The sequence below is a fragment of the Mesocricetus auratus genome, unplaced genomic scaffold, assembly GCF_017639785.1.
Source record: "Mesocricetus auratus isolate SY011 unplaced genomic scaffold, BCM_Maur_2.0 Super-Scaffold_4256, whole genome shotgun sequence".
Lineage (NCBI taxonomy): Eukaryota > Metazoa > Chordata > Mammalia > Rodentia > Cricetidae > Mesocricetus > Mesocricetus auratus.
The window spans coordinates 90921105-90943912 of record NW_024429182.1 but is presented as its reverse complement, the minus strand read 5'-3'; the positions used below and the strand labels follow the sequence as shown (position 1 = coordinate 90943912).

General features: G+C 41.3%; 1 protein-coding gene across 1 annotated transcript; it reads right to left on the bottom strand.

The window, feature by feature from the left end:
- Window positions 1–609: 609 nt before the first annotated feature.
- On the bottom strand, window positions 610–21634 carry Ovch2 (ovochymase 2). Its single transcript, XM_005075772.2, has 16 exons — window positions 21521–21634; window positions 18974–19083; window positions 15320–15411; window positions 13342–13514; window positions 12912–13007; window positions 12506–12657; window positions 11801–11990; window positions 10574–10597; window positions 8647–8737; window positions 8399–8523; window positions 7490–7630; window positions 7030–7160; window positions 2927–3020; window positions 2217–2348; window positions 972–1052; window positions 610–744 (listed from the first exon to the last, which is right to left on the bottom strand). Exons 1-16 carry the CDS (start codon window positions 21606–21608, stop codon window positions 662–664), a joined length of 1803 nt encoding a protein of 600 aa, XP_005075829.2. The 5' UTR covers window positions 21609–21634; the 3' UTR covers window positions 610–661.
- Window positions 21635–22808: the final 1174 nt, after the last annotated feature.

The following is a 22808-nucleotide window of genomic DNA, read 5'->3' as shown; positions in this document are numbered from 1 at the left end:
TCTTGTGAATGTAACTAAAATCCCTAACCTATTACCTTCAGGTACAGACCATCCTGGACTATGTGGGTTGGCATGGCATGATTCATTGTTAAGTCTCCAAAGTTAGGACTGAGGTTCCCCCTTGTTGGGAGAACAAGGTATGAAGTTCAAGAGCGAGAGTGCTTTCCCAGAATGTTTGAAGCCTTGGGTTTGATGCGCAACACTGCACAAACCAGGCATGGTGGTGACCACCTGTAGTCCCAGCACACTGGAGGCAGAGGCAGGAGGATCAGGTGCTCATTTTTGCTTACCTCATTCTTGACCTTGTCTCAAAGGGAGAGAGGGAGAAAGAAAGACACAGAGAGACACATACAGAGAGAGAGCTTTCTGCGGGGAGCAACGTTAGCCCTGGACTCTGTCTGGTGTTCTCTGGGTTCTCCTTCCTGATTGCCGGTGCTGTCGATGTTTAGTCCGCCCTGACATATGTGTTAACCATTTCTGATGGAATAATTTGCTAAAACAACTGTTAAAAGAATACTAAAAACTGCACCAGTGGCTAGAATAGCAGAGATTTATTGTCTCACATTTCTGGAGGACAGAGGTTAAAGGTCAGTGTGTCAGCAGGCTGATTCTTTCAGATGGTTCAAATGCTTCTCAATGCTTTGCGTGCCTCTCCCCCTTGCTACAGTAGGTCACTGTCAGCTGCTGGTGTCCCCCCATGCTTGTCTTTGTCTTCATATGGTGTTCCATTATGTGTGCCTCTCTCTGCATCCAAAGTTCCACATTTTATGAAGACATAAGACATATAGATTGGCATGCTCCAATGACCTCATTTTACGTCAACTACTTCTATAAAGATTTATCTCCAAATATAAGGGTCACCTTCTGGAGTATTGTAGTTTAGGGTTCCAACACACTTAAGACATGAATTCATCCCAGCTCTTACTGAGCCCTGAGTGGACTGCTTAGTCAAATTCCTCAAAGCAGCTTACCAGGAACTGTCATTGCCCCCGGTGGTATATCCCATGTCTCCAGAAGCACTGATTCGTCCTCTGGTATGGAGATATTGATATCTGAGTATAAACAGAATGTTTGGCTCACAGACTGTCAAGTTTGGGACATCAGAAAATGATTCACAGTGACCTTGTAGAGAAACCTCAATAAACAGGGCTACATGGGTCTCTTAGATAGGTGGGATATTTTAACTTCAACCTGGGTTCCCCTTCAGCAGCTGTTTAAAGTCTAAACAAAATGGAAAGCTCAAAAAGTAGATAACTGGCCCTTTGGGTTTCCTACACAGAAGAAGAATGGTGAAGACAGGGAGGCTGGGTAGCACAAGTGTCCAGGGCCTGGGATGGATGAAGGTGCTTTGTGAACTTTTTCCTGAGTATGTGTTTCACATTTGCTCATAGCACATGGTGGTAGAAGAGAACAGATTCCTGAAAGCTGTCTTCTGACCTCAAAATGTCTGATGTGACATATACATATGCAGTTATACACACAAAAAAAAGAAAAGAAAGAAAGAAAGAAAAGAATGACCTAGGCATGGCTGTACAAGCCTATAGTTCTATCATTGAAGAGGTGGAGGCAGGACAGTGGTGAGTCTGAGGTTATATCAAGTTCCAGGACAGATGCAAAACAAAAACAAATCAAAATTCATATTCATGTGCTAGATAAAGCTGCTGCTTCTTCTTCTTCTTCTTCTTCTTCTTCTTCTTCTTCTTCTTCTTCTTCTTCTTCTTCTTCTTCTAGTTTTTTGAGACAAGGGGTTTCTCTGTAGCTTTGGATCCCATCCTGGAACTGGCTTTGTAGACCAGGCTGGCCTTGAATTCACAGAGATCCACCTGCTTCTGCCTCCTGAGTACTGGGATTAAAGGTGTGCACCACCACCACCTGGCCAAGATACATAAGCTTCTTCTATATATGCATTATAGTGCTGTTATCCATGAATTTAATGTTAATGAGTAAAAAATACATGCTAAATAAGGTGGATTTAATGAAGCTTATATACTGACTGGTTGATACACTAATCAGACGTTGTAAAACCTAACCACGTCTGTTCCTAGGAACATCAAATAGTTTACTGTCCCCTATTCAGCGTTCTTGGTGACTTTATAGGATGTAATTGCTATAAAATCATCAGTGGCACCCATGTTGTACTGCTCAGATTGCCCTTTCCTACCATGATCTAAAGATTAGAGCGGGGAGTCTGAAAACTGATGCCTTAAACTTCTTACCTGCTCTAGAAATGAAGGAGACTTCAGCCTGGAAGCCCCTGGAGGTGCCATTCTCATCTGATTGGAAGCTGATGAGCATCACACTGGAGGTGCTCAGCACAGGGCCGGGTACCACATAGCCACATAGGCGAGCTGTGAGGCCCCATACAGGTAAGTGGAGCCAAGTGAACAGATATAACATTAGATAAATAAAAACAAGTGTGCTTTAAATAGTTGTTGACAAGCTTTTCTGACAAATACCACAACTCATCTTCAAAACAAAGGGATTTGTCTTTTCAAAATGTGTTTTGAACCCACCATCATTACAGGTTTGTCTCATCTGTCAAATACTCCTAAAGAGCTGCTAAAAGAATTACCTCAAGCCACAAGATTTCCTAAGCAAATTTTCAGGCAACCCAGCGCTAGGGAGGAGACAAAGGGCCTTGTGCATGCTGGGCAAGCACTCTGCTATGGAGCTGCCTCCCCAGCCCACGAGGCCTGTCTCTATCTGATTCCTCTTCATTTGTACCCTTCACATTTTCTTTCAAATACTGCTTTGGCCCTTGCCCTTTGCCCCCTTACACAAAAGCAGGAGTGGTGGTGAGACCTTAGAGAGAGAGATGGAGGAGGTTTGGAGAACACAGGAAAATGAAGACAAAAACTTTTGTTTCTCATCTCAAGACCAGGTTCAAGGCCAAATGGGGAAGTCAGGGTTTCAGGAAAATACAAACCTATTTCCATCTCCCTCTCAACGTCACTGTGTATAGTCACATAGTCTGAAGTGCAGTCTCCATTTTCTTCTATTTCTAGGCTCTGGAATGACAGCTGAGAAGAATCCTGGTTACATCTAGAGAACCTCAAGAAGTGAGCAGATACCTCTAGGTCACTTGCCTTGCTCTAGAAGAGTGGTTCTTAAACTGTGGGTCATGGCCCCTTTTGGGGTTAAATGACCCTTTCATAGGGGTTACTTATGGAAAACACAGATATTACACTACAATTCATAACAGTAGCAAAATTACAGTTATGAAGTAACAACACAAATGATGTGTGATTGGGGTCACCACAACATGAGGAACTATATTAAAGTGTCAAAGCATTAAGAAAGTTGATAATCACTGTTCTAGAGTAAGAAATTTAGTTGAGAAAGTTCTAGAGATATTCATGAGTAGCTAAGTTACTTAGGAAAAGACAGGAGACTCTTAAAAAAAGATTGAAACATAGAAGCTACCAAACACAGTCTGCATGTAAGGGAGGGGATCTATGCAAATGCCTGAGTTCCCTAGCAGCTGTAGGGGATGGGAAGACCATCCTACAGAGACCATCTTCTCTGGAGGTTGTGATACTTGGCCGTGTAAGTACTTGTGTAGACACAAACTGCTTTTCTAGAGATCTTACACCATGAACCTTGTTCTTGGTATTTAATTGTGAATTCCCAGTTCACTAGACTCAAAGCTTAAGGGAGTTGTATCTCTCACAAGGCAGGTAAATCTTTCTACCTATGGAAAATGTGTCTGTCTCCTCATCACATTTGCTCTCTGTTGCTACCAATGTGTACCAGTCCTCACTGACAGTTACAAAAGGATGTAAGAGCTGCTATCAAACTAAGTGTTGCCCAGAAGCTACAGGAAGCACCTGCAAAAGGAACTCAGAATCAGAGCAGTGAACTTGGAGAATTCATAGCTCTAGACAGAAATCTTAGTGAAGGGTAGAGACAGTTGCTGTAGTATGAGTTCTAATAGGTCTTAATAATAAAAACTCAGAGTTAGCTATCAGGGCGTGAAAGCTGAAGGATTAGAGAAGCAAAGCAGACAGCCACTAGAGTTCTTACCTCTACCAATGCTTGGACCAAAGGGGCCATCCTGTCCTCAGACTGTCTCCTCAGACTGCAGCCTCAGACTGCTTCAGATGGACTGGTTTAAACTAACTGCTGCTCAGATTGCTCTGAGTTCCTGTCCCCCCCCCACACCTTATACTACTTTCTCTACCCAGCCATATACCTTCCTGTCTCCACCTCTTTAGTGCTGGGATTAAAGGCATGCTTCTCTAAGTGCTGGGATCACCTTTGTGTGAGCTCTGTATTTCTTTTAGATTTGATTGATTTCGTGTAGCTCAGGGTGGCTTTGAACTCACAGAGATCCATTTGCCTCTGTCTCCTGAGTGATGGGATTAAAGGCGTGTGCCACCACTTCCTGGCCTCTATGGCTAAATAGTGTGGCTAGTTTTGCACTCTGATCACCAGTCAGGCTTTATTTGTTAGATCATAAACAAAATATCATCACAAGTTGCTTTTGAGTGTGGAGCCGAAATAAAGACCCAGATGTTTACTAATAATAAATCATAACAGTTCTAGTCCTACAATTTCTGTGATCCTGATGTTAAATGAAAGCAAGCTTCATTTTTTCTCTCTTTGTGCATGATACTCTTGTAGTATCGCAAAAATGTGCCCGAAGCTGTCTTTATATAATTACCTTTCTTTCTCTGCATTGGTTTCTATATGGGGTACTTGTTTTGCATTAGACAAAAAGAGGGGATGTACACAGACAAAGGGAAGGACTTGAAGAGGGAGCAAGAAACTGTGGATTGTGACTTCATATGGAGGGGATAAAGGAATTGAGAATGACTTGGCGCCAGTCAATTTTTCTTAAGGAGCAATGATCAACATTTAACTCAAACGCAGCATGAATCCACAGCGTTTATGGTGTTCTTGCCTGTGTTGCATCATGTGACTCTACTACAGTCTTGGTTATGGAATATAACATGTATATGTGACACTAAGCATGCAGTTGCATAATGTAGTGCCTGTGAATGCTGCATGAAACACCATGTTTCAGATACAAGCCCAGTGTTATGAACACACAGTTTCCTGCTCTTATAGAAATGTAACAGCTTATAATGTCTTTATTACAGAAAACAAGATTCAAATATTTCCCTACCATCATTCCTCAGCATGAGTCAAATCACCTGATCTTTGGATCAGATTGTGTCAGAATATTTGATTTTAACAGCTTCTGTTTGAGTTGCTGACTTGAAATTTTTCAGAAAAATACTTGGCTTGAGACTTTCAATTTCAAGCAATTTCTGAAAGGGACCTAGACATACTTCTGTCATTTTGTACTTTAAAAAAGCTAAGTCTTGGCACTGATGATTATAAAGTCAAAACCCTGAATCAATTCTGGAAATCACTGCAGATGCTCTCTCTGTCCTTCAATCTCCATTCTTGCTCATTCTTAAAGCCAGTGTGATCTCACTTAGGCATCTAACCTCTAACTATATTTGATGTTTCAGATTTATGAATTCCAGCTTCTCTCAAGCATTCAATGGTTCGGTCCCACTATTCTGCATTGTTTGTAAGGGGTGGGGTGGGATGGGGTGGGGACTGGATAATTAATTCTTAATTCTAATTCTCTCTAAATTTTAACATTAGTGAGAAATCCAATCTGTTGGCCACACCTGTTTATTTTTTGGTTTGCTTTATGTTTTAAAGGCTCCATTTTTTCCTCATGTGTCATAAGGGCTCTTCAGTTTGGTTTTCTACCTGGGTCTCATGTCCCTTTTCTGATCAGATACAGTTAGATGCCAATGACAATGCTGTGGTTAACTAGGACCTGCACATAAGGTGGCAATCTTCTTGATTATATCACCTAGTGGTGTACTTAGGTTAAGCAAATATTCTTTACTATCATGGTTTGAATATGAAATCTCCCCAATAGGCTCAGGTATTTGAATATTTAATCCTCAGGTGACAGTGATGTGTTACAAACGTGTGAAACCTTGAGGTGGTGGAGCCTCACTGGAGAAAAGTGGGTGATTGGTAGGCAAGCCTTAAGGGTTTGTGGCCACTTTCTCTCTACTCTCTGCTTCCTGAGTGCTGACATAATATGATCATCTACCTCATGCTACTGCCAACATACTTTCCCTGCCAAGATGCTCTGTATCTTCTCAAGCCGTAAAGCCCAATATAATCGTCCTCTGTTCAGTTGTGTCTTGTCAGGGGTTTAGTCTCAGCAATAAGAAAACTAACTAATACAGATGTTTCCACCAGGCAATGGACTATGCAAGAGTTTGGGGGTTAGGATGCCTTTTATTCTTTCCCCTTTCTCTTCCTTTCCTTTCCTTCTTACATATGCCTCTGTTCATTTGTTATTTTCAGAGAAAAACTTACACTTAAATGCCTGTCTCCATCCTAATCCTGACTGTTGACCTACCTTCACCTACTTAGTGACATATCTCCACAGAGGTTCCATTAGTGTTCAACTGGCCTTCACACTACTGAGGTCAAATGTGCAATAAATTTCTTAGCATGATATTCAAAGGCCTATACTTTGGCCTCAGTCTTGCTTTTTCATACTATTTCTAAGTATACTTTATGACTGTTGAATCTCACACTACCTGGCCCTGGCCTGTGCTTAGCTCCTCTTTGTGATATCTTCTCTGCTTGGAGCTCTTAATGACATTGGCATGGTTTTTTTTATCAACTTTTTAATTAATCATATGTATTTTTTTCTAATTTGAGTTCATAAGGAAGAGTTCTTGTTTTTAAAAGGAGCTAAAGACTTGTGAGCAGACTATCAAAATTGGAAAAGGAAAACGTGGCATTTATAGATTAAGGAAACACTGGGGAATTTTGTTTTGTTTTGAACAAGAGCTAAAGAGTACAAGTGCCATGTAGTGGTGGCTGCAGGGGAAGCAAGGCTAGTTCTTTTATCCAAAGTGTGTAGTGTGCTGGGTACTGAGGACTAATGTTGGCTATAAACAAATCAGAAACCTCTGCCTGCATAATGCCTGTCAGGTATCTCATGATTATATCATGTTTAATTTAGAATAAACACAATACCTTAATTAGGAAATGGCTGGGGGCTTGAAAAATCCAGGTACAGCTAGCCATACCACTGTAGTCCTCAGGATAATGAAGACTATGTATGGTGCCTTCTTCAAAGAGGATAGTTAGAGACTTGCAGCCAGAATCTAAAACAAAGGAGGGCAGAAGGAATGCAATCACCAAAGAAAGGCTTCTTGTGTTCTACCTCCTGTCTCTACCAAGTGATAAACTACATCTTTTGGCAGAGCCATTACAAAGGGAGAGTCTCGTGTACTAGCTCATACAACTCTTAAGACCCCCTCAGCTCACTTGGGTCAGTAATCACCATGAACTTTCAGGGCTGGGGGAGGAGAGACTGCATTCTTTAGATGGCCAAGATGCCTTCTCCACTGTGGAGCCAGCAGACCTCAGTGGGGGCTCCCTGCCCAACTCCTCTGATGCCAAAACTTCTGCAATGGAGGTAAATGGTTTTTACCAGGAAGATAGTTTGGCTTGAGAGCTTTGTAGGTGAGATTAAACCCAGTGGCATAATCTGTGGCATCAGAGATGAATCTTAGCCGGACAGAACTGGAGCCAACAAGAATGGATGAAGGGAGACTTTCTCCACAGAATTTCCCTGCAATGGGAGAAGAATCTTTGTTCAGATTCTGGAAAAGGGCATCACACAGATGCTCCAAGGAGATGCAATCTTGTCCTGGAAGTGCACGATTGCCTAATTAGGTCTCTCACCTTCTGCACTACTGGGATTTTGATCCAGAATGTTCTGTGTTCATGTTGCTCTTTGACTTTGCAGGATGCTTTTTAAATGTCCTATCCTTTATATGAGTCTCTCCTACATTCTATAATACCACCTGTATTCTCTTCAGTGGCAGCAGTCAACATTTCTACAATATTGCCAAGTATCTCCCACTATTCATACCAGGCTGACCATAAAATTGCAACCTTCCTTCCTCAGTTTCCCAAATTCTGGGGTTACATATACATGCCACTATTCAGTTCTGTTTCTGACGTAAAGAAGCTTCGCCTCCCCATGGCCATATCTTGGCATCAGTGTTCCTTGTCTATTGAGGCAGGAAAAATCCACCTGCGTACACAGTTAAACAGGGTCCCGCTTGGGGTGGCTGGGGGACCCAACAATATATGTAAAATTTACTTCTAATTGGGTCAAAATGCAGGCATCCTGGCTTTACAAGTGTCAGATGCAGCTGCTGAAGTGCCCGCTGTAGGCTCAGACTCAGTTCTTCCCCACTTTAGAGCAGACTCTCAAAATTGGAAAAGGAAAACATGGCATTTATAGATGGCTTGAGGCCAGATATGTTGTAACCAGCTCTTGTTAAGTACACTTAGCACGGATTTCCATTTGACAGTGTGAAGGACCACTCACCAACAAGCCTGTCTTCTAAGGAATACATTGCCAGGTAATTGTGGTAACAAGATTCTGCATCCAAGTGGGACACATTGAGCAATATATGCATGTCCTCTGGAACTAGCAGGGTCCAGACACACAGTCTGAGGGCAGATACATGGAGAGGGCATTACTTCTAGACAGAAAGTGACAGTCATGGGCCTATTAATAGGCACAGGCAGGCTGGAGGTGGGGTGGGGGGGGAGGACAACAGAGGGAGTACTCACTGCTTGCTCTCATAGTACAGGTGGAGAGTTTCTGGGAAGTGCAGCTCTCCCTCAGACTCATGTATTAGACCATCAGGCTCACTGCATGAAGCTGGGAGGGAAAGCCACAGCATCAGGACTGGCAGCCAATGCTAGCCACCATTGGAACCTTCCAAAAGCTGAGGCCAGGGACGCCACTGGTTCTTTCTGTACACTTTCATTCTTCATGCACTGTTTTCCTCTCTTTGTTCCTTTGATGCCTCATTGTTTTGAGCTTTTGACCCTTTTATGCCCTGCTTACCTTGGAGATGCTATAACTTCTTTTCCTCTTTCTCTCTGACCCGGTGGCTTCATTCTGTAGGTTCAGGCACTTCCGGTTCTAGCCTGGTCTCCCTTTTCTTTTTCTACCAGGAACCCCAGCATAGGCTTTACTCACAACAGTAGTCTCTTACCTCTACTCTTCTTGGCTTCAGGTCAGGCTTACACTAATGTCCGGTTATCTTCCCTGAAACTCAACATGATGCAAGTGGAATTTTCCTTCATCAGCAAAATTACAGCTACTTCTGATTTGGTTATGTATTGTGCTTACAGTCTTTAATGTTCAAAGCTCTGATAATAGAGAGAGTCAAGTTGGATTCCTCCCTCTTTACTTCAGCACTCACTAAACTGGTCCTAATTTTTCCTTTCTATCTCCTTCTTTTCATTCTCTGGCCCTTATGCTGTTTTAATCCTTCATTTTTTATCTATTATGATTTCCTTTTACCTTATTCTTCCTTTAATCGCCTTCATGCCATTTTAACATTTTATGGTATAGATATAATGTATTTGTCTAAATAATAAACTTCCCATTGCTTTTGGACTGAAATGTGCAGTTTCCAGAATTTGATCTCAAATTATCTTCCTATTCCTTTCTCCTGTGAGAATCCAATACATAACCTACCCTTTAGCTTCTTTGGCTGATTTGCTGTTGCACCCCATATTTTTCTTTCTTCATCCTTTGTGGTCTATCCTCCATAGCCCACAACACTGGTCATTTGTATCTGTGAGCAGGCTAGCTCTGGGAAGTCTACTTTGCCATATTGCTTTTTGAGAAAGAATCCTGCGGACTCAAAGACAGTGAACAGATCCAACCTCCTTTCTTTATGGATGATGTAACTGAGGGAAGAGTGATGTGAGATAATCCTTCTGCACACCATGAATATGTTTTACTCTCACTGGTTAATAAAAAAGCTAATTTGGCGTATAAAAAGGCAGAATAAGGCCAAGTGGGAAAGTAAAACTGGACATGCAGAGAAGAAGTAGAGTAGAGTCAGGGAGAGATGTGAGTCAGCTGCCAGAAGCAAGATACTAGAAGACAGGTAAAGCCATGAGCTATATGACAAAATATAGATTAATAGAAATTGGTTATTTAAAGTTGTAAGAGCTAGTTAGCAATAAACTTCAGCTGTAGGCTGAGCATTTTGTAATTTATATACACTTCTGTGTGTTTATTTGAGATCGGGAGGCCAGAACAAAAGAAAAACACCACCTCTGTTCACAAAAAAGCTTGCCCCAGACCTCAGAGAGAATTCACCAGAGTCACAGTGAGCAGGGATAAGACCCCTGTGTAAGTAGGGACACTTTTAGGGGAGGGCTATAGCTTGTTAACTATTTCTGTGCCCATCCCCTCTTCCCCTACTATGTAATTGAAAGTTAGTATTTGTCAATTAGTGTTTGATGAATTAGACAAAGCTGTGGTTTGACAAAAAGGTACATGGAAGGGAGCAGGGTTCCGTGGACAAGGAATTGGCAGACTGGCAGAGATAGCTGTAGGTGTTCTTCAGAGTTTTATACCAAATGGTCTCGGAAACACCACCAGAGGAAGAGTTTTGATAACAGGAACCGACACTCAGAAATATTAGGATGGGAATTCATACTCCTGCAAGTGCGGGCTGCAAGGAGTACCCACCTCTGGAACTCTTTCTCCGATGGCCTGAGAAACAAAAAGAAAGATGCGATTCAAAGTCTGTGGTACCTGGACAAAAAATTGACTCAAAACAGAGCATTTTAAATCAATATGGAAATACTGAAACTTTAATCTGTGAAAAGAACAGCAGGGTGGTTAAAATGACAAAGTAGGGCCGGGCGGTGGTGGCGCACGCCTTTAATCCCAGCACTCGGGAGGCAGAGGCAGGCGGATCTCTGTGAGTTCGAGGCCGGGCTGGACCGATAGCCTCCGAAACAATATAGAGAAACCCTGTCTCGTAAAAAAAAAAATGACAAAGTAGGACAGTGGTCCTGGCATTTGGAAATGATTTCACTTACTTTATTGTTACTAATGAAGAAACAATGATTAACTTGGAAGTTACACTGAAGCAAAAAAAAAAAAAAAAAAAAAAAGGCAAGAAAGCATTAGTCCAGAGGCCAGAGTTAGAAATAACTTCCTCCAATCATGAGTATTTTGAATAGTCACACACCGAGGATCAGATACTTGCCATTGTACAATATTCTTGAAAAAATTCCCCAATTCTGAGTTAATTTTAATTAATCCCTTTGGAAAATGATGGAAGCTGATTTGAGACTGGAAGACACCAGCTAAGGGAACAGTTGAGTTTGGAGGTGGAAACGAAGATGGCTGGTCAACTAGAAGAGTGTGTGTGAAGTCCACCCTTCAGATTTAACATGTTTGCTTCTATACCAGGATTTCTAAGTCTTTGCCTTATTCATTTGAAGTGAGATTATTAAGAATAGTAGGGACTACCTGCTATTCTGTATGTGGCTTAGCAGCTCCCATGTACTTTACGTGCTAGTGTCTCTTCTTTAACTCTCCTAATATTAACAGTAGTTGATCATTACTGAGCTATGATTTAGCTTGCGGAAACTTTCTAGAACAGTTGAAAAGTAGGTGGAGATCAGTTAACATAGTTCCAAACATAGGCAAAGCAATTTATGAGGAATGTACTCATTTTTCAGTGAATATTTTAATATTTGGATATAGATGGTGTTTTGCTCATTTTAGATTGTACATTTCAAAATTTCCAAGTGTTACACTGAGAACAGAAGTGGCCCTTCCCCGGTCTCGGCTTGTCTAGCATGAGCAGAAGTGGCTCTCCTACGGTCCTGACTTGTCTAGCATGTTGATGCTCTTTACCCTGTAGATCAGTAACTTCCTAAGCTTGCAGGATGGCTTCATTACCTGTCTGGATGTGTTCGTAGATCCAGGGAAGCACTCTGCTAATGTCTGTGAAGATCCCAGGAGATCCTTGCTCTTTTTTCCTTGAATTGTTTCGCCAGCTTCGACCACAGCCCAAACCCCAAGAAGTTACACCAGCTAGAGTCCAGACCCCTTTCCTATTCTGGCACATGAGTGAGCCTCCTGAGTCTCCCTGAGGAAGGAAGAAGGAAACCGCTGTGACCATAGTTGTTGGTGGAGGTGCCTGCTCACCCTTCCCCCATGAGGGTGCTAATGAAAAACATAACATGTCCTCACTTCTCAAAATTTAGACAAAGGGCTCTGGGAGGAGAACATCTGGGTACAATTTCCATTCGAGCCTCAAACAGCAGAGTCTGTCAGTTACTGCTCCTTCTCCCCGCCTTTAGTTTTCATTAAAGTGGAAGAATTCCTTGCCTTTCTTATTCATATCACGGTTGCCTGGTAATACAACTGATTACACTGTTATCAAGAGTTGGAAAGTGATATTCCCAACACCCCTAATCTAGAAATGACAAAATAAAAAGAGACATTCTTAAGGGGTGAGAGAACACTGAAGACATCATCCTTGGCACCACCTTTATTGTTTTTGGTGAAAAGCAGATTCTACGTTTATCTGAAATCAGCATTCTTGGGCTCTCCCCTGCTAACAAACTTTTCTGGGCCTGGAGCATAGCTGCACCTGCTCACCTGACAAGCGTCTCTTCCTCCATCAGGGGATCCCGTGCAGAGAAAGGTCTTCCCAGTAACAGGGTTCCTTAAAGTCAAAAGAGCCACCTCACATTCCTCCTGAGGCAAGATTGGTAGGTTTACCTGGTGCAAGACTTGTGGGAGGCTTCCACCTGGAACAAAGGGATGGGCCCATCAAGGTAAGCCATTCACTGTTCTGAGGTGAAGATGCCCAGTTCTTCCATCATTAACAGTTGGATGCAGGTGTTTTGTCTTTTTGGAACGACGTTAATTTCTTAAGCACACTGAAATTCTTTGCGTATGAAATGCTTGTCTGGTTGTTAAAATTAATTAAAAATTCTGATTTCTGGTTACCCTCCAGAAAGTTTTGAATTTGGATTAAGAGTAATGGCTCAGGGGCCCTTACCTTCAGCCAAACGACCCCAGCCAGCAGTTGTGCAAACAAATCCAGCCTTAAAGTGTTCTCCTGGCTCTGGAAGACACACAGGCCTCACAAATGGGCCTGAAGAAAAGATCAAGGCAGGGCTTGGCTAATTCATGCAGGAGAGGGTATCATAGCTACCTACCTATTGGCATCTAGGTGGTCCTCAAAGCCCCCATAAGGTTTGCCTGGTGTAACTTGTCAGCTTTCTTCTCCCAACACCACCTAATCCTACCCCCACAACCATATGCAAAAGGCATTTTAGGAAGGGGACCGTCCAGAAAAATCTGTCTTCCAGTTAATGATCCAGAAGAGCTGGTCTCAGGCTATATAACATGATCTGTAGGTGATATAGTACAGGCCAATGGCTATGTGGAAACAGGATAGGTGATGAGGGTGCCCCACAAACATTTACCAAATTGGAAGGTTCCAACCATCTTCAGAAGAGCAATATCATAGTTCATAGGTTTTTTGGTGGAGAACTGTGGGTGTATGATGATGGTTTCAATGGCTAGTGTTTGCTCTCCTGGCTCTGCTTGGCTCAAGTCATGTTCTCCAGCAGTAACGTTCAAAGTTAATGCAGTGTTTCTATGAAAAGGGAGAAGGAAAGAGATGGGGTTAAATGAGCCTCTGAGTATGGTTGTAAATGCTGGCAAATTGGTCTCTTCAAATTGACCTTGGTGGAGTATGAGAGTTCTGAGAAAAGCAACTGAGAATGATTGGTTTCATTGCTATAAGAAAAATAAAACAGAGACTCTCAGTCCCAGTGGAGGGCTTGTAAAGTGTAGACATAGTGACATGATATCATTAGTATTTGTCAGTATTATTTGTAATCAGCTAGAAAGATTCACGTGCATTGTAATTAAGGGAGCTAACATATATATGATCCTTTATTCAACTATCTTATTAGGTCAGTGGTTCTCAATCTGTGGGTCATGACCTTTTTGGGGGTCAAATGACCTTTTCACAGCAGTCATATAAGATTATCAGAAAACATAGACATTTGTATTATGGTTCATAACAGTAGCAAAATTACAGTTGTGAAGTAGCAACAAAAATAGTTTTATGGCTGAGGGCCATGACAACATGAAAAAAAGGGTCATAGCATTAGGAAGGTTGAGAGTCACTGTATTAGGCAGTTCCAGTATTTATTTTGTGAATTATTTGTGATTCCCAGTAAGGATGTTGCTTGAGCGTTAAAAATTTCACATGAAATTTGTATTATAAAGGGTAGCACCCTAACTCTGATGTTCTAGTATACATACTCAAGGATTTAGGACCAATTATAACAATGGAAATTGGGGATTGTTTCTTTACCTTCTTTGTATTTGTAGTTTATACTTCTCCCATAAAATGAGAAAGATGCCATTTCCTCAGACCAGTGTTATCTAGAAGGAACTTGGTAGGATGTGATGGGATGGAGTAAGCATTTTGAACTTTTCATTCTTTGGGACCCTTCATTTCCAAAGGTGATACTTAATACGCTATTGGAAAGGGCATCATTTCTCTTGGAATGTTTTCCTGAATCTTGGATATATCAGCTACTTAATCTAGTATGTAACATTTCTCTAGCTTACCACTACCTATATTGTAGGGACATTATCAGCTATTTATTAATTTTTTGTCTGCTTATTTATTTTTATTTTTACTCAACATACAGGGTCTCTCTACATTGTTTAGGCTGTTCCCAAATTCCTGAACTCAAGCAATCTTCTTTTTTCAGCTGTTCAAGTGGCTGTGTCTACAGATGTGTACCACATTCCAGGATAATTTCTCTATCAAACAATGCTCTTTCTGGGAAGCATCATGACTTAGTCATTTTTGTGTCTTTGGTTGGTACTCACTAGCAACTGGGAGTAAGTGAGCATCCTAAGAATGTTTTCAAACTTAAATTAAAAGGACAACTATGGGAACATAGTTTGATTACAGCCTAGTATATGCATAGAACACTGACAGTGAAGTATTGAATTGTATTAGAAAGCTGCTTAAAAAATGAAAGTTCTTAGGTTGAAGCTCAGAGAAGCAAGACCAACAGGAAGACTTGAGAATCTATATTTTACTGGCCTGTCTTTGTTTCCTTGTATCTACTTAAGATGTATAATTAACCAGGTAGCACTGTTTTTTACTGAAATATTATACCAAAACTTGCGGGAAACCCTCACTAGTCAGTCTTTTGATATTACTCTGTTGACTTCAGTGCATTTGTGTAAATACAGTACTTTACTTCTGCAAAGAATCAGTTTCTAACACGAGGATCAGCTTAAAATGTCACGAGGCTTCATTTATGACACCCAGTTAGGAAGATTCCTTGTGTTTTACAAGAATATTTGATTCTGATTCCAAGGGGGAGGAAGTGGTAACCTGGTCCTCTTCCATGAGCCAAGCTTTCCTACCTGTTAGCCATGCAGTGAGCAGCTGTGATGACCCACTGTGAAGAGATGATAGTTCCTCCACAGACATGCCTCTGCTTTTGTTTCAGAGACACCTAAATGACAGATTTAAATTGGTGAAAGTTAATGCTGTGGGGAACACTCCCCAAACCTACAACTGAGCATATTCTGAAAGACAGTTATAGGTAGCTTAACCATAGTCATCATGACTCTGGGACTATGACAGTGTATCTGACAGTAGTTTGACCTACTGTTTTCTCATATGTTTAATGACCCTAGAATTTCAAGTATGTTGTTTAGTTTGCCTCTTCAACATAATTAACATGATTTTGTTCATTTTTTATAGTAGCGTATGTGTCTGTGTGCACAAATGTGAGTTTGTGTGTGTGTGTGTGCATCCATGTGTATGTATACATGTGGAGATCAGAGGGTAAATCTTGGGCATCAGTGCTCTCCTTCCATCATGCATGTTCTGGGGACCAAACTCAGGCTGTCAGACTGAGTAAAAAGCGCACTTCGTCATTGAAATGCCTTTCTGGCTCCTATTAATATACTTTCTGTTTTTAACTCAATCTATTCATAGTATTTGATTTGATTCTAAAATAACTTGTAATAGACAAGTAAATACCTGCAATGAATAGCTTCATACTTTTAGGATGAGAAAAAGGAAGTCGATTAGAATTTTTAATCAAAAGTTATTTATGAGAGCGCCGAATCCTAACCACTAGACCAGGTGCACTCTCACCCTGAACTCTTGGAGAAGGGTCTAGGCCCTGCCCTATATGAAATGACAGACTATGGACACACCCATTGAGGGCCTCACCCTCCCTGGGGAAATGAGGGGATAATGGGGGGGGGGTTGGGGAGAGGGCATGGGAGGAGGGGAGGGAAAGGGAGAGGGACCTGGAACTGACTTGTGAAGCAACCTTTTTTCTTATCTAAATTTAAACTGAAAAATAAATAAAAAAATTATTTATGAACAATAGAGAAGAAAATAAAAGAAACACCAAGAGATGTAGAAAAAGCTATGAAGGTTGTGTATATCAGTGGATGAATGCTTTTCAGGCTCTAGCTTAGATGCCTTGAACCAAAGCAAACAATGAACAATCAAATACTGAGAGGAGGATAAGGATAGAAGACACACAGCAGCAGCAGCAGCAACAACAACAAACATGAAAGTAAAACCAATCGATGATTTGAATATGAACTTCTGAATTTAACAGATAACCAATTGATCAAATGATCAATCATCTATTCAAACTATTTGTTAAGTTTATCAGTGTGACTGATTGTAATTGGCCCCCATAAGCTCATAGGAGGTATAGCCTTGTTGAAGTAGGTGTAGCTTTGTTGGAGGAAGGTTGTCACTGTGGGGGCAGGCTTTGAGGTCTCCTATACTCAATCTACCGCTAGTTCAATTCACTTTCTGTTGCCTGTGGATCAAGATGTAACTCTTTTTTCAGCATTATGTTGCCTACATGTAGCTGTGTCTGACCATGATAATAATGGACTAAACCTCTGAAACTGTAAGCCATCCAATTAAATGTTTTCTCTTATAGGAGTTGCCACGGTCATGGTGTCTCTTCACAGCAATAGAAACTCTAACTAAGCCAGTCAGGCAACCCACCAAACAAAAATTCAACCATAATGTTAATCTTGATTAACTGGGCTGGCAAGTGTCTTCTTTCAAGATTAAGAAAGTACCCACACTGAGCCTCTTAGAAGAGTAAGTGGGAAGCACCCTCAAACAAATTGGTACAGGAGACCACTTCCTGAATATAACACCAGTAGTGCAGACACTGAGATTGACAATTAATAAATGGGGCCTCCTGAAACTGGGAAGCTTCTGTAAGGCAAAGGACACAGTCAACAAGACAAAATAGTAGCCCACAGAATGGAAAAAGATATTCGCCAACCCCTGACAGAGGGCTGATCTCCAAAATTTACAAAGAACTTAAGAAGCTAGTTTCCAAAACACCAAACAATCCAATTAAAAAGAACTAAATAGAGAATTCTCAATAGAGGAGTCTAAAATGGCTGACAGACACTTAAGAAAGTGCTCAACTCCTTAGCCAATGTAATTAAAAATCAAAACAACTCTGATATACCAAATTATTCCTGTCAGAATGACTAAAATAAAAAACACCAATGACAGTTTATGCTGGAAAGGATGTGCCAACTCATACGGCTACTTTGGAAATCAGTATGGAAATTCCTCAGGAAAATGGGAATCACTCTACCACAAGATCCAGCAATTCCACTCTTAGGCATATACCCAAAAGATGCACACTCATGCAACTAGGACATCTGTTCCACTATATTTATAGCAGCATTATTTGTAATAGCCAGAAACTGGAAATAACCTAGATGCCCCTCAACTGAAGAATGGATAGAGAAAATGTGGTACATTTACACAATGGAGTACTACTCAATGGAAAAAAAATGGAATCTTGAAAATCACAGGCAAATGGATGGCACTATAAGAAACCATCCTGAGTGAGGTAATCCAGTCACAAAAAGGCAAACATGGTATGTACTCACTCATATATAGATTTTAGACATGGATCATGGGAGTGACAGCCTACAATCCACATTGTCAAAGAAGCTTGGAAACAAGGAGGACCCTAAGAGAGACATACATGGTCCCCTGGAGAAGAGGAAAGGGACAAGATCTCCTGAGTAAATTGGGAGCATGAGGGGGAGGGGAGAGGGAGCAAGGAGAAAAAGAAGGGAAGAAGAGGAGGGGAGAGGAGGACATGAGGGAGCAGGAAGGTTGAGTCGGGGAAGAATAGAGGAGAGAAAGATAAGAGATACCATAATAGAGGGAGCCACTATAGGTTTAAAGAGAAATCTGGCACTAGGGAAATTTCCAGAGATCTACAAGAATGACACCAACTAACAATCTAAGCAATAGGGGAGAGGCTACCTTAAATGCCCTTCCCTGATAATGAGATTGATGACTATCTTACATGCCATCCTAGAGCCTTCATCCAGTAGCTGATGGAAGCAGAAGCAGTCACCCACAGCTAGACACTGAACTGAACTCCTGAAATCCAGTTTCAGAGAAGGAGTGAAGAGCAAAGGAGTCAAGACTAGGCTAGTGAAACCCGCAGAAACAGCTGACCTGAACAAGGGGGAGCTCATGGACCCCAGACTGATAGCTGGGAAACCAGCATAGGACTGACCCAGATCCCCTGAGAGTGGGTGTCAGTAAGGAGGCCTAGGCAATCTAGGGGTCCTCTGGAAGTGGGTCAGTATTTATCCCTAGCAAAAGAATGGACTTTGGAGGCCCATTCCACATAGAGGAATATTCTCTCAGCCTAGACATATGGGGGAGGGCCTAGGCCCTGATCCAAATGATATGACAGACTTTGAAGATTTCCCCATGGAAGGACTCACCCTCCCTGGGGAGCAGAAAGTAGATGGGATAGGAGGATTAGTGGGGGCAGGGGAGAAGGGAAGGGAGAGGGAACTGTGACATGCAAAACAAGCTTGTTTCTAATTTACATAAAAAGATTAAGAAAGCCTCTGGGGTGTTGTGAGCATTTTTGTTTTCCCTCCAGAGAGGGTCACCTAAGGGAGGTAGCATGTGATCTGGAAAGACACAAGCTTGAGACATCATAGTTCATCCACCAGAGAAGGGTTTGAGAGACTTACCTGCCAAGGATAGGAACCCTTTACCACTTGTCTTCCCCCAACAATGCGACTGAAATGGCTAAAGTAATTCTGAGGCGGTGTCTTAAACAGACTCTGCCCACAGTTAGGAGCTGGGAAAAGACAAGACAGACACCGAGTGATTAGTTTCTAAGACTAAGATATATAGAAAAAATTTTGAGCAAGGACAAGATGTAGCATATGGAATATGTAGAAAAATTACAACATGAATTTAAGTGAATGGCTGGGATTAGCTGTGTTTTACAAGAGATTACTCATGTTTTGTCATGAATAAGATGTGTGTCATCAGGAGACAACTTCCATTTTATGTATGTGGGTGTATGCACATTTGTGTGTGGGTGCTGAGAGCTGCTGGTAGCAATGGTTTTACCAGAGGCCACTGAGAACATACAGCAGATGACAACTGATAGTCATGAGGCCAACCCACCCGATGAACAACTATTTGATGGAGAGACTTTCGTGAAGCAAGGCTGATCGGACCATTGCCTGTGAATAACTTTGCCTCTGTCTGTAATTTTTCTCTTGTGCCATATATTCCTTCTCTAAAAACAGTTATGGGTATTTTCCCCAATGCCTGTGTGTTTAAATCGTCGACTGCACACATATATAGCTGTTGATAGACAGGAAAATCATTTCTTCTTAACTGTAAAATTTTGATGAATAGAAATAATGCTAGGGTATCTTTCATTACTTAGACTGACATCTGAGAAAATTCTCTGCTACATAGACAGCCTTTCACACAATTAGCTGATTTTAGACTTTAGAGAAAATTCAAAACAAACTGGTTGCCCCTGGAGATGAATACACAAGGATAGGTTCCCAGGTGTTTATTGCTGAATCAAGGTCAGACATGAAGCAACTTTGGTAGACATGACCCCCCTGCAGCAGTTGACTTTCTGTACATACTCCTAGCCTCTCAAGATCCAGCCAACTAACTGTTTATTGTGTAAGTCCTGAATTTCAATGACATTCTCTGTCTGGCAATGCTAACCACTCAGAGCTACGTGCTTACTTTATTCGCCATGCCCAGTCAGCATGACCTCTCTAGACTGTGAGAAACTGTGTGATCAGTATGGTTCTGTTTCTTATTGTTTACTCAAGAAGTACCATGTGACCCTGAAAATGTGATTCATATTTGTCCAGAGGCTTTGCTGTAGTAGGAGAAGTGTGAGAAATGGAGAGAGAAGTGTGAGAGATGTAGAAAGAGGTAAGTGAATCAGTGAGTGAATGAGAGAATGTGTGTGAATGTGAGAGTAGTGTGTGTGAGTGTATGAGTGTGAGTGAATGACATAGGGGAGATGTATCAGTTATGTGAAGTTTTTTTGTATAAGGGGCTAGATTAAATATATTTACTTGAGCTGGGGAATCCAGTGATGAACTTGTTCCTCTTGAGGCCATTTGTTTTCATGAGGCTTTCAGGAGTACATATAAAATTCTGCCTCATCATCACTCAGATTCTTTACTTAGAAGACTTGTTGAATGCTTATCTACCACCTCAACTAAGATGTCTTCCTTGATTTCCTCAAACTGAGTTCTGGATGTCTCCTGACTCTCCATTAGCATTTAGCAGTTCTTTCCAAACACTAGGAGAACAAATTGTTTACTTCCCTCACTAGCCTGTGGACTTCTTGAGTGAGAAACTTAGGAACCTGGGTCCTATGTATATGCAGTCTAAGGTCTAGCATAACTCCTGGCATTCAGGTTGCATTTGAAAAGCATGAATGAATGAGCAAATGATTTTTCTTAGGATTATATCGTTAAGAGAACATCAAACTAGATCAATGTTAAAATAAACAAGCTCACCCATATAACTTATTGTTTAATCCCCACACCTTGCCTGCAAAAAAGCATTTTCATCTTCATGTGGTAGATGTGAAAACTAAAAATCAAAGAGACACATCACTAAGAGTAGCAGAGCATGAAATAATCAACTGTGTTTTCATTCTGAACGCAGTGCAGGTATGATTAAAAGCTTTTCCATCTGCTTTAGCTGAATGAGTCATAAATCTGCTAGATGTAAAATTTAGTATTCCTTGAAGTCACTGAGGCAGAGACAGAAAACATGTTGATTCTCCAGGCTGGCAAAGTCTGACTACAGAAAAGCCTGCCAACAACTGTTTTCAGCTTATTATATTCAAGACAAAAGAAATCATTTACACTATATGTCATTGAGTAAGATAGTTTCCCTGAGGATTCTAAATACTTCCAGACCTGTGTTGATCTCTAGAATTGCTCCATGAAAGAATACAGGATTGTGTAATGCATTCAAGTAAGTAATAATCCCAGATCAGTTGGTAAAACTAGGAGAAAATACTTCTCCACCCATAAATGTTTCACCTCAATTTCATATGCTTTTCACAGGAGCAAAATCCAAAGAAATATTTTTGAAAACCAATTATGTTTCTGAAAAAATTTGCTTCTCTTAGATTCTCAAATGAATAAGAAATGGAATTGTTACTCTGATTCTCAGCAAGAGCAATTCCATCAGACAAAGGATGAAGGTAGTTACAGCGTTAATTTGAAACTTACCTCTGATAGAAGAAAGCATTCCCAAATTACTTTGTTCCAAACAGATCATTCCTAGTATTAAAACCAGCTTGTCCTTACTTATAGACATACTGAGATCCAAAGTTTCCTCCTGAAATGTAGACAGGCAAAAGGAAACAAGGGTGGCAAGCTTTGGAAGAACAGCAATAATCCACAATTCACTTAAAACAAGGTTATTTATTAACTGAGACTTGAGGCACTCAACCTTGTCCATAAGATGTTTCTGAATGTGGTTTCTTGGGAATGTCTTTTGTAAGATGTGGGGGTCAACTACAGAAGCAATGTCTTGGTTGAGCGGCATAACATATTCTATTCCACCTACAGCAGTAAATTGGTTTCCCCAGGGTTTCTGGTTTAGCCAAGTAGTTTGTGTCTAAGGCTTTCACTTGTGATTGCTACTTTGCTCCTTTTTCTATAAGAAGATTAATATTGGTGTGTGACACTATTCCTGGGGAGATGCAAACAACTATTTACTCACCCCTGACCCCAGGGAACTGATGACAGACTAAAGTAAGGTGGATCAATGAGTTTTATTATAGTTACATATAGGGACATGGGTGAGGGATTATTACAATAGCTGAAATGACTCAAAGACAGCCACACCACCAAAAGCCCACCCCAGCATGGGTGATAACTCACAAAAGCTGGGAACCTAGAGCACAGTGTACAGCCTACAGAGAGTTGGACAAGTTGCAGAGAGTTTTATGGCAGGTTTATTAGTTTGAGCCTCTTCTAGGCAGCTCAGATCTTCTGAGAGTGTCTTTCAGCAGTCTTTACTGGCTACATATACTTCAAAGGGAGGGGAATAGTGAATCTGGTTCATTACAGATTTCAGGGACTTCCTAAAGCCATTGTGTTGCTTACCTCTCTGTCTTTACCTCTCTGTCTTTACCTCTCTGTCTTTACCTCTCTGTCTCTCTCTGTCTCTGTCTCTGTCTCTGTCTCTGTCTCTGTCTCTGTCTCTGTCTCTGTCTCTGTCTCTCTCTCTCTCTCTCTCTCTCTCTCTCTCTCTCTCTCTCTCTGTCTCTCTTTCCCTCCTCCCCTCTGGTTTTCCGAGACAGGGTTTCTCTGTAGCTTTGGAGTCTATCGTGGAACTTGCTCTGACCTCAAACTCACAGAGATTCACCTGTTTCTTCCTGGGATTAAAGGTGAGCACCACCACCACCCCTCGGTGTTGTTTACTTCTTGAGCCTTAACCAGTTTCCCTTTAGAGCTTCCTAAGCCTTAAGGAGCTTCCTTCCATGATACAATGTTTTATTTCAGAAGAATT